This window comes from Astatotilapia calliptera, chromosome 6 (assembly GCF_964374335.1).
Source record: "Astatotilapia calliptera chromosome 6, fAstCal68.1, whole genome shotgun sequence".
Classification (NCBI taxonomy): Eukaryota; Metazoa; Chordata; class Actinopteri; order Cichliformes; family Cichlidae; genus Astatotilapia; species Astatotilapia calliptera.
The window spans coordinates 38,454,176-38,466,592 of NC_137427.1; the positions used below are offsets into that span (position 1 = coordinate 38,454,176).

At 41.6% G+C, this 12,417-nt stretch overlaps 1 protein-coding gene across 7 annotated transcripts in view; it reads right to left on the minus strand.

The window, feature by feature from the left end:
* hoga1 (4-hydroxy-2-oxoglutarate aldolase 1) overlaps window positions 1-4,374 on the minus strand; it is a 67,756-nt gene extending 63,382 nt beyond the window's left edge. For 3 of the 7 annotated variants that reach the window (XM_026171947.2, XM_026171948.2, XM_080303248.1), the window contains exons 1-3: window positions 3,728-4,024; window positions 2,350-2,627; window positions 73-201 (exon numbers count right to left, since the gene is read on the minus strand). In XM_026171947.2, the coding sequence (XP_026027732.2) occupies window positions 73-201; window positions 2,350-2,627; window positions 3,728-3,813 (493 nt within the window). In that variant the 5' untranslated portion in view covers window positions 3,814-4,024. Of the gene's footprint in view, window positions 1-72; window positions 202-2,349; window positions 2,628-2,849; window positions 2,913-3,420; window positions 3,514-3,716; window positions 4,025-4,235 lie in introns of those variants that run through there. The other 4 variants (XM_026171946.2, XM_026171945.2, XM_026171943.2 and 1 more) reach the window with 4 other exon arrangements.
* Between the last annotated feature and the right edge of the window lie 8,043 nt (window positions 4,375-12,417).

Below are 12,417 nucleotides of genomic sequence, written 5' to 3' on the forward strand. Positions count from 1 at the left end.
CTTAATATTGTTTATCACTGAACCCTCCACTGTAAAGTTAAAGCCTGAGCTCAAAGAAGCTGAGAGACTTACATTCACAGCCTGATCCGGCTATCAGCAGCCTTCCCGCCGGCAGTGATTGTTTGACCGTCCTCACCACCTCCACCCGCTCCTCCACCGTCAGATAAGGATACTCACCATTGGAGCCCTGAACCACCAGGCCTGTAACAAGAAAACACATGATTTTTTATACTTGAGGTGTTTTTTGGGGGAAGGGGTTAGCTCTGTAAAGAAGCTTATATGATCTCAAAATGTATCAGCCATTTCTAGATGACCCACAGCTCCCTAAAAAACCCTAAAAATGTCAGACTTTTAACTGTGTTTGTCAGACTTTACACCCTTCTCATTTACAAAGACATTTGAAATCCTGCATACTTCAACAAAGTAAAAAAATAAACTGTTGTTAATATTCCTTTAAATAACAGAAAAGTTCCTCTTTTCTCCTAAGTTCACTAATCCACACAGAACTGTGTCTATAAAACAGTTTCAGAATTATGTTCCCTGATGTAAAACTGGGACAATTTTGAGTACCTCGTCATCTCCAAACATATTATTATAAAAACACTTCGGGAATGTTGAGAAATGTCTGGGACAACACTGAAAATGAATACTCGACCCCGTGATCTCTGGGGCCTCATTAAAAACATTCTGTCATGGAAGTCACTGCACGGGCCCAGGAACACTTCCAGAAATCACGCGTGCACAGTTTGCTGTTCCATCCACAAATGGAGATTAAAGCTCAATCATGCAAAGAAGAACCCACATGTGAGCATGATCCAGAAACACAGCCGTATTCTCTCTGAGTCAGAGCTAATTTAAAAAGGACTGAGGCAAGGTTAAAACAACAAAGTATTCGGTGGTCACACGAATCAAAATTCTTTTTGGAAAACACGGATGCCACATCCTCTGCACTAAAGAAGAGCGGGACCATGAGGCTTATTATCTGTGCTCAGTTCAAAAGCCTGAATCTCTGAAGGTTTGGGAATGCATCAGCGCTTATGGAATTCACAGCTTGCACTTCTGAAAAGACGCCATCCCTGCTGAAAGGCATGTACAGGTTTTAGAGCAACACATGCTCCCATCCACATGAAGAAGGCCTTGCATATTTCAGCAATACAATGCTAAACAGCATACTGCAGCACCACAGCACGGCTGGGTGCTGACGTGCCCTGCCTGCAGTCCACACTTTCCACCGATTGAAAACATTTGGCATGAAATGAAAAATATGACAAAGAAGACCCCAGATTGTGGTTCTGCCAGAATCTTCTATCAGCCAAGAATGTGACAACATTCACCTGCAAAATTTGAGCAGCTGCTCTCCTCAGCTGGCCGACATCTACAGACGGTAGTTAAAAGCAGAGTGGATGCTACGCAGCGGTAAACAGGGCCACGTGCCCACTTTTTTTTAGATGTGTTGCAGCCATCAAATTCAAGATGAGTTCATATTTTTCTTAAACTGGTATATTTTCTCAGTTTAAACACTTTGTTTTCTGTGTTGTATGTGAATAAAATATACGTTTATTTATTTTATTAAGAAAATCATCCAGCTATTATTTACATTTTACAAACTAATCCAACTTTTTTCTGGAATTGGGGTTGTATCCTCTCTTTCCTCTGTGCCAACATTAGAGCGAGCAGCCTCTTGTCTTATTGCCCAAGTAATAACTGACATGTAGGGCAGATAGAGAAGCTCTCGGCTTCTGTCTGTCAGACATAATATCAGTATTATATTATATATTATATATTATAATATATAATATTATATAAAAAACATAATATCAGTATTATATATATAATATTATATAAAAAACAATATCAGTATTATGTGTAGGTTTGCTATTTGCCAATTTCATTATAATTAATTATCATTTAATTATTGATAAAATAAATGTTCTGGTCAATGAAGAATAATCATGTAGAACGATCATTTAGTGAACAACAGTAACATGTTGTGGAAGCAGAAGTGCAAATATTTCCTGCTGTGGACGGAAAGTAAAACTCAGGAGCAGGTAACGAGCACCAGGGGGCGACAAATCCAAATCAGGCCCTTTACGTTTTTGCCTCAGTGCTGAACTTTGTCCTGTGTGTCTCGTCCCTAAGCAAATACAGACATTATCCATGGATGTCAGACTGCGGCGCATGCAGCAGTGCAAACAGTATGCAGCTGGTGTTTTACGCTCCAAGCTCAACTATGGCTTCATAATGTTCTGAGCTGTGTAAATAAAATCGACCTTATGCGCATCAATGACCTCTTTGTTATTCACACAACTGTTTTTGATAACTTTGACTTTTGCGTGCCTCGGGCCTGACCTTTAAATGGGATCTTGGCGTATTTCTGCAGGTTTTCCTCCAGTTTCTGATAGTCTACATCCTCCTTGGCGGTGAACGGGGTGGCAATAGGCGGATAAATCCCGCTGAGGTCCAGCCTGGCAGCTGTTGTGTGGCTCTGGGTTCGTTTCCATGCTCTGTGGTGAGCTACCCTGCACAGGTAGTTCAGACTTCTCCAAGCCCGGACGCACTGCATTTGTAATTCGGACACAGAGTGACTGGGGTGCTCGCTGGCGGTGTGCTGGGACTCTGTGCAGCTGCTGCAACCGAGAACAGTTAATCACTAACCTGCTTCTTCAAATATTGACCACAAATAAGTAATTTCTAAATCCCCAATCTCAACCCTAAACACCTCTATCTCACAACAGTGGGACACCTAAATTGCGTAAAACGGTTTTGTGATAATTTTACAACAACGTCCACATGACTGAAACCATTAACTACTTTAGAATCAGTTTTAAAAGAACGGTAACACGATTTACATGGACTCTCGCGGAAGTTCAATACACAGCCACTGATCCACAGCTCAGCCCAGGATCAATAAGGGATCATCAACCACAAGCAAGTTTTGAAATAAACGCAAAAGGGTAATTACGACCGATCATGTTGTGGCCAAGAAAATAAATAAACAAATAAATTAAAGTAAATTAAAAAAAGAAAAGAAAAAAATAATAGTCTTTTAAACTTTTATTTCAATATTTCTTGTGGAAGGCTGACAGTTGTGGCCTGTGTAATCCCTTTAGTATGATGCATAAGAGGGGAAACATAAACATGCTTACAGAAAGATGCTTATTTGATACTTTTACCGAAACTGGGATTTAGATGTTTTTGTCAAACATTAACTGGTTAAAACTGACAATCGTTTAACCCTTGTGTGGTGGTCGTATTTTTGTTACTCAGCCAGTGTTCATGGGTCTGGTGGACCCGCTAGAGTTTTGGCTTTCCAAATTAACACTATCAAACAATTTTATGTTAAATTACTCAACAGATGTTTACTTCATCCCAATTACAAGCCATATGAACAGCAAACATGATTAATTTTTTTCCCTTTACCTTTGTTAGATCACATTTATGAATGAATGTGCCGGTCTCATTGGTCGAGACCGGCAGATTTTGCAGAGTCAGAATCACCCCCAAGATGGCGCCAGTATGTTCGGCTCGCCGTCACTCCTCCTCCTGTTTTTTGTTTGCTGTTCTTTGCCTTAACTGTGGAAATCAACTCGCTCCGGACTTATGACCGGCAAACTCTCTTTATTATTCGAGACTCAGCAGTGTCAGCACCTTTGTCCTCTGTCTTTGATGGACAAACAAGCGGTGTGCCTCCACTGTTCGATGGTATTCCACCTTACCTACGTCGCACCTGGTTCCTCCCTCCCAAGCTACACCGGAAAAAACGTTGGAGAAGACGAGGGAAGCGAAGTGGTCTCCTGGCTCGCACAAAGGCATTTCTATCACTCTCCTGCCTGGCTGATCCTCCCCTCGCTCAGATGGGTTTCTGCTACGGTGAGGGGCTCACTCCAGCCCAGAGGACCCTGGGTGAAAACCGTCTCTCAAACTCCGCCTGCTGTTGCTCCGGCTTTACCGGTAGGCCCGCTTCTTGGCCCGCGCCTCCCTCGGTCATCTGGCTCACTCCTCGCCATGCCGGCGGCGGCGTTCTCCTCTGGTAGGCGACTCTCTGCCATCTCCGGCCCACGCCTGGTGTTTGCTCCCTTCCTGCGTGACTCTCCGGGTCCGTCGCTCGCTGTTTCCGTTCCGGGTCCTCGGTCATCGGCTCTCCTACAGCCACGGATCCGCAGATTTGGTGCTATAAACTCTAACCTACGCCCACTCACCCGCATATCAACCCCGATGACAGCTACTGATCTCACCTTATCTATGGCTTTGATCAACACTCGATCCCTCTCCAATAAGACGTTTCTGCTCAAGGATTTTTTCTCTTCTTACGACTTGGATTTTATGTTCCTGACGGAGACCTGGTTACGCGCTGGTGAGACTGTGGCTTTCTCTGAGCTTCTTCCTCCAGGCTGTTGTTTTTTAAACACTCCCAGGTCCTCTGGCAAAGGCGGAGGCCTCGCCTGTGTTTTTAAATCTGTTTATGACTGCCATCAGATTTCTTTTTCCTCTTTTTCCAGCTTTGAACTACAGCTTTTTAAACTAAACTCATCCACTCCGTTACTGATTGCAGTGGTATATCGTCCTCCCAAATTTAACAAGGACTTTATCAGTGAGTTTGGGGAATTCCTTTCAGGGCTTTCAGTAGATTTCGATCATTTTCTTATTGTTGGTGACCTGAATATTCATGTGTGCTGTCCATCTAAACCCCTGGTTAGAGACTTTGTTTCACTGTTGGATTCCTTCAACCTTACTCAGTGTGTGTCTGGCTCCACACATGAGAAGGGTCACACTTTGGACCTTGTCATGTCTCACGGCTTGGGTATCCACATCTCTGAAATTTGTGAGAGTGCGTGTATCTCCGATCATTTTCCTGTTCTATTTTCTGCCACTGCACATTGTTCTGATGCTGCAGTTAAACCTCCTTCACGCCGTCACCGGATCATCAATACCCATGTACCATCTCAGTTTTCTGCTGCTTTTAGCAACTCTGAGCTCTCCACGGTGGACTGGATTGATTCCTTGTGTGCAGAAGATTTAACTGCTCTTTTCAACTCAACATGTACTTCTATTTTGGACCTCATCGCTCCCCTAAAAACACTCTGTCCCAAAGCTCACGCTGAACCCTGGATTACAGACTCTGTTCGTGCTCTCAGGCGCACCTGTAGGTGTGCTGAGAGAAAATGGAAAAAGGACAAGCTGCACATTTCTTTTAATATCCTCAGAGACTCTCTTTCAACCTATCAGAAAGCCGTTAAAGAGGCCAAGTCCTCCTACATATCAAACCTGGTTAGCAGTAGTGTCCATAAACCTCAGACTCTGTTTCGTGTTTTAAATTCCATTGTAAATCCTTACACATCCACCAGCCTCACACCTTCTGCCACCCTCTGTAATGACTTTCTAAAGTTCTTTGTAAACAAGATTTCCTCCCTGCAGTCTGTCATTCCATCTTCACCTTCCAATCCCTGTGTTTTGTCTTTGTGCCATTCTGCCTTTAATCAGTTCGAACCAATCTCTCTCTCTCAGCTGCATGAAATAGTCTGCAAGGTTAAGACTACCAACTGTTCCACCGATGCTATCCCCTCTCGGCTTCTGAAGCAGGTTCTGGACTCAGTCGGACCTTTCCTTCTGGTCCTGATCAATGCCTGCCTCAGTTCTGGTTGTTTTCCAACACCCTTCAAGCACGCTGTTGTTCAACCTCTCCTTAAAAAGCCTAATCTAGATCCATCCCTACTCTCTAACTATAGGCCCATTTCCAACCTCCCTTTTCTGTCTAAAGTACTGGAACGAGCCGCCCTCACGCAGCTCCAGCTATTTCTTGACAATAACAATCTCTATGAGAAGTTCCAGTCTGGTTTTAGAGCTCGGCATAGCACAGAAACCGCCCTTCTGAGAGTTTTTAATGATTTGCTTTTAACTGTTGACTCTGGTTGTGTTGCTGTCTTAGTAACCCTGGACCTGACAGCAGCCTTCGACACTGTTGATCACAACATACTGCTATGCCGCCTTCAACATTGTGTCGGTTTAAAGGGCACTGTCTTAAAGTTTTTCCAGTCCTATTTGAATAATAGGAGTTTTTCTGTTCACCTTGGTGAACTGTCATCTCCCAGAGCTCCTTTAACCTGTGGCGTACCTCAGGGGTCCATACTAGGCCCCCTGTTGTTTATTCTGTACTTGCTCCCTCTGGGCAATGTGCTCCGTAAACATAATGTGTCCTTCCACATCTTTGCCGATGATATTCAGATCTACCTCCCTCTGAGGTTGAACTGCAATGTTTCTTTGCAGCCGCTACTCTCCTGCTTGTCTGACATTAAGACTTGGATGACTCTTAACTTCTTACACCTTAATGAAAGCAAAACTGAAGTCATTGTGTTTGGGCTTCCTAAAGATCCCAACTTCTCTCTTGACTTTTTGGGACCCCTAACCTCCGATTGCACTTCTTCCATTAAGAGTCTTGGTGTTATTTTTGACAATGCTTTTAAACTTGATAAACAAATCAGCTCTGTAGTTAAGGGATCTTTTTATCATTTGCGGATTTTAGCCAAAGTCAAGTCTTACCTTTGCAGGAACGATCTAGAAAGAGTGGTCCATGCTTTTATTACTTCACGGCTAGACTACTGCAATTCCCTCTATGCTGGCCTAGATCGTTCCTGTCTACATCGCCTTCAACTGGTGCAGAACGCTGCCGCTCGCCTGTTGACCGGTTCAAAAAAAAGAGACCACATCACTCCGGTTCTCTGCTCTCTCCACTGGCTCCCAGTTGCCTTTAGGATTGATTTTAAAATCTTATTGCTGGCTTTTAAGGTTTTAAATGGCACTGCACCTTCTTACCTGTCAGAACTCCTTAGAACTTATCGCCCCAGGAGATCTTTGAGGTCAGCCGACCTGATGCTTTTAGATGTTCCCAGGTATAAATTAAAGACAAAGGGAGAGAGGGCGTTTGCTGTGGCTGCACCCAGACTGTGGAACAGTTTACCTCCTCACGTCAGACTCTCCAAAAGCCTAGAAACTTTTAAAACCGCTCTTAAAACTCACCTCTTTTCATTGGCTTTTAGAAAGGTTTAATTTATTTGTTTTATATATTTTTATTTTATTTTTATCAGCGAGGTGTTATTACGAAATTGTGTTCTATTGTATTTTTATCTGTATTTACTGTACAGCACTTTGGTCAGCCTTGGTTGTTTTTAAATGTGCTCTATAAATAAACTTGACTTGACTTCTCGTTTTTTTTTTTTTTTATAAAATGTTATAAAAAAATTAATCAGTTATAATCAAGTGGAGTGAGTGGAAAGACACAACACATTTACACGTGAAGCAATATGTTTCACAACTAAATGGGATCAGCTGCTCATCAATGGTGACATTAGGCCCAGGGTTGTAAAACAGGGAGAGGTGGTGCACCCACTTATCCCACACTGTCCTGATGGCAGCTAGCTCGTCTCTCTGCCGTCGAGCTGGTCTGTCGTCTCGGTTATCAAAAAGGAATAATCCTGGAAATTTTGTGGAAGTTTTCCAGAGACATTGATGCACGGAAAGGTTCTTGCCGGTTTCTGCATCCCACAGGGATTCTGTGGATTCCCCTTCGGACCTGAAAACTCCTGCAAGGATAAGAACCCCAAAGTAGGCCTTTGGGGTTCTTAGATGAATTTGGTCCATCTCCTTCCACCTCTCTCCAAAAACACACCTTCCTTCTAGATTACTGCAATGCAGAAAAAATTTCTGGATGGAATCTGGGATGAAAAGCTCAAATGAAGACTTGATGTCCTGCACATGAGTAACTGTCAGCCGTGTTGGCCCTGGCTGATCACAGTAACAGCTCTGCAGGGTGGCTCATTGGGCAAGAAGACCATTCAATGTCACCAGTTACTGACATCCATATTTCTTCACTTGCTGTCTGGTGGGCTTGTTCTGGTCCTGGAGCTGGCTGCAGATGGGGTATTCGTCTTCGTTTTGTTACTAAATGGTGCTCAACCTCATCCTCTTCTTCAAAGTCACGGTCAGACTCTGAATTTTCAGAAATGTGAAATATTCTGAAACCTCTTTGTCAACATCATCATCCGAAGCCCCTCTCTCTTCCAAAATCCATTGCATGGCCCTCGCAGCAGATAATCTTTTGCCATCTTGATCAGTTGTCATAAAGAACCACATTGGCAAAGTCTTATTTATAGTATTATGCCCCTAATTTGCAGGTGGGACAGGGTATGAGAAAATAAAATTTGGATCCCTCAAGAAAGAGGGTAAAATGTGCAGGAATGTAAGAGCAGACGTGTCGATAGTTGAATTTTCAACAATGTTGCAACTTTGTGCGGGAGCAGGAGGGGAAGAAAACACTATCAGCAGCACCAGAAAGGAGGAAGACAGAGTGTGGGAACACAGGACCTACACTTTCAACACTTTTACTAGACCTGGGTCCAGTGGACCCGAACACCTTGTATGTAATGTAAATGCGTGGGGGGAGGTACAGTATGAGGTCATTGAAAATTAGTTCGGATTTATGTTCTTCACCGAAAATAAGCCAAAGCCAATGAATTTCAGGTTGAAAAAATAATTCATTGTTTAATTTTTCTCTTGAGAAAAACTGAAAACGGGTCTCACGGACCCGAACACCATACAAGGGTTAATAACCATAAATGAACAAAAAAAAGCACAATAGACTCAAATCCAGTTTCTCCTCTCTCCAAAATCACTGCTTGATGTATTAATTAAGCAATCATAAAAATAAGCACATCTCAACAGAGGTCATTATAGTTCACTAAAACTAAATTCAAAACTAAAACTGGAAGTGGAAAAAAACACGTTAGTTAATTACAATTAAAAAAATCATTTAAAAAACTCCTAAAAACAATTGAAAGGAAAACTAACTAAAATAAAATCAAAATACAGTTATATTTGGTTTATTTTAATTAGAACTTGCCTCAATACGCTTTGGTGGACGTGCTTATTGAGTTTCTACGAGACTCTGTGAGTCAGCTGCCTTCAGAAAGTTATTTGTTTTTATTGTAATACCTGTACTGATTTTCACAATTATTGCCACCGATGTATGTAATAAAAAAAAACGAACTAAAATGAAAATGAAACACGTGAAAACATAAAGGAAAATCCACTCTGGAAACCAACTGAAACTAAACAGAATTAAAAACAAAAAGTCGAAATGAAATAATAAAGAGAAGCGGAAAATACAAAACTGTAATAAGACTGATCCTGACATTCGCTCTTCTATTGTTGAACATTTCCAGTCAGCAAACGTCACACAACAGACAAATAAAAAGTAACAAGAGGAACCATTGGGGCATTTTTATGGACTGTATATTAATCGCTATAGCAAAGCTTATATGAGATGCCACTCAAAGTGATCTGATTCAGCTTTGAGCGACGCAGATCCGACACGTTACTGTCTGTGCTGGTGGATGTGACGAATACCCCCAGATTCTGATAGCCTTTACACTTCTGCCACCTTGTGGAAAAAACAACTTATTACGTTCAATTTACAAAATTGACCAAATCATAACATTCTCTGCGGTTCTTTCCATTAATTACCTTTGATTTATACCAGATGGTATAAACATGCTGTCTAGATGCTCCCAGTTAACTGAAACTACAGAGTGAATCTTGGAGTGGACAAAAAAGACCCCCTTTAAAATGAAAAAGAAAAAAAATGAAGCCAAAATGCAGACACAGTGTGAGAAAATCTGTGTCTGCCCTTACTGCTTCCATGGAAAGAAGGACAATAAGTATCAGCCAGGTGCAGAAGGTTCATTCAGCTATGTGTTAACATGATGTCTGGGAGGAAAGACATTAGCAATGATTAGACAACCAGTTGTTGCCGCCATTCAATCTCAGAAGGTCATCCAACCAATTTGAAGTCCATCATTCTAGTGAGAGAGGTTATTCAAACACTAAAAACAGGATGGGATGTGCCTGCAAACTGGCCCCAGTGTCAGACCATGCAGTGGTCAGAGAAATTACAACAACAACAAAATAGCTGCATTATTTACTCTGTATTTCTCAGTTATCATGTTTAATATTAAAGTTCATGACATTACAGGTAAAGAGACTGAATTAGTTTGGCTTGTTTGAAAGAGAGGTCTCGTCTCTCTAAATAGAAAATCACTCAGTTTAGGTTTGAACAAACCACTAGACTAGTGGAACAATGTCCTTTCGGACCACTGAGACTAAAATAGAGATTTTTCATTGTAAGGCACAAACACACAACACATCTACAGTCAAGCACAATGGAGGAAGGTTGATGATTTGGCTTGTTTTGAAGCCACAGGACGTGGGGACCTTGCAGTCACTGAGTTGACTATGAACTTGTGTCAAAGTATTCTAGAGTCATATGTGAGGCCATCTGTCCAACTGACTCAGGGTTTATGTTATGGACTGTTTTTATCAGGTGGGATTATATTCTAAGTTGGGTTATACTCTCTGAGTGGTTTATGTTTGATTTTCTTGTACTTTTGTGTTCTCGTTTGATCATTTAGTTTTCTGTTAGCTTCTTAGTCATTCTTTCATCATGTTTAGTGTGTTTCTGTTTGCCTTCAACCTCACGTGTCCTTTCATCTGTTTCCCTGTCATGTCTCTTGTTTCCTGTTTTATTTTGATAGTCATTTGTCCTGTATTCAGGGTATTCAGTTTTGCATCCTCACTGTCTTGTTATGTCTAATTAGTCCCCGCCTGTTTCCCATCCCCTGCTTGTCCTGCTTGTGTATTTAAGTCTTCAGTCTTCGTCTGTTTGTTCTTTTGTTTGTTTCTTCTTATGTTTGTGTACTTCGTTGTTAGTTTGTTTTTCAAAAAAAAGCTGCTGCTTTCAGTCAAGTTTTTGTCTTGGAGTCCTGTGTTTGGATCCAACCCCCTGCCTGCCACACAGCTCAACATGACACCAAAAGCTAAGGCCTGGTCTACAACAGGACAATGATCTCAAGCACAGCAGCAAATCAACAGAACAGGCAAAAAAAGGAACGAATAAAGCTGTTGCAATGGACGAGTCAAAGTCCAAACCTCGAGGGGCCTTAATTCCCCCACAGTAATGTGACAGACTGATAAAGTCTGATTACTTTTGGTATTTTTTGTCATCCATTGTTGTTTTTATTTCCATGTAGAAACTACAATTAATAAAATAATAAGCAATAATAGCAGTGTTTCAAAATCGGCCCACGCTGAAAGCTATTGAACCAACTTTTGTTAGCACCTTTTAGCCCGTGAGGTCTGTCATCATCACTGCTGATCATTACTCTAACGCTCACCCAAAACAAACAAACTAAAAAGGTTGTTTGTTTTGTAATAGACTAAACACTGAAACTTGGGTGTGTTGTTGTTCTTTTGCTGTGATGTTCTGTTTTGCTGTTTGATCCCATTATTTTCACTGAAAAGCACATAGTGATAGTGCAGACAATGGGCTTGTTTTAAGGCAGCAGTTTAGGGAGTAATCGTTATTATTTCAGGAATCAGGGAACTAGCTAACACAGAGTCGAGGTGCATGATATGGGCTTCTGCTTGCTCAACAGTCCTGAGTATTCTTTATATTTTTCATTTCATTACAGAAGGTTCAATATTGTCTTGCTGAAATATGTAAGGCCTCACCTGCAAATGACATCATCCGGATTGGAGAAAATCTTGCTCTACAACTTGTTTAAGTCTTTTAGCATTCATCTCCAGGTGTGTATGCTGTGAATTCCAGTCATTTCCAGACATGAATGCATTCCCATAGTATCAGAGATGGTCCCTCTCTGCTTGCAGAGTATCCATGTTTTCCAAACAAAAGGAATTTTAAATTTCAATGTGTCAGACCACAGAACAGTTTTACAATTTAGCTCAGTCTTTTTGGAATCACTGGGTTTCTGGCTTCTTGGAGCTTTGGGTGGCATTTGTGAATAGCACAACGAACTGTGTCCACAGAGAGTCATTTCTGGATATTTTCCTGATGCGGTGACTTCCATGACAGAACCATGTCCATTTTTAAAGCAGTGCTGTCTTATGACCTGGAGATCACAGCCAATTAATACTGATTTTCAGTCTTTTCCTTTGCACAGAGATCTCTTGAGATTTCTCTGAATCTTCTGGTAATATGAGATATTCAAAGTGTTTGCAGTTTTACACATTTTTACATGAATATTGTTTTTGAATTGTTCCACGATTTGTTAATGTGTTTTTTCCTTCTTCTTTTTTGTTGTTCTTTTACTTATTGGTGAATCTCGACCCATTTTGACTTCTGAGAAACTCTTCCTGTCTGAGATGCTCGTTTTATACCCAGTGATGTTGCTGAGGATAAAGTCATTATTTAAACCTCGATGAAGGTTGAAAAGGATGCTTGGACTTGCTGAGCGCAACATATGTAATGTAAACTCCACAGTGAAATCCACGAGGCTATTATTAGAAAGTTGCGTCAGGGCAAGGTGGCGAGCCCTCCCCCCCCCCCCCCCCCCCCCCCCCCCGCCCCTC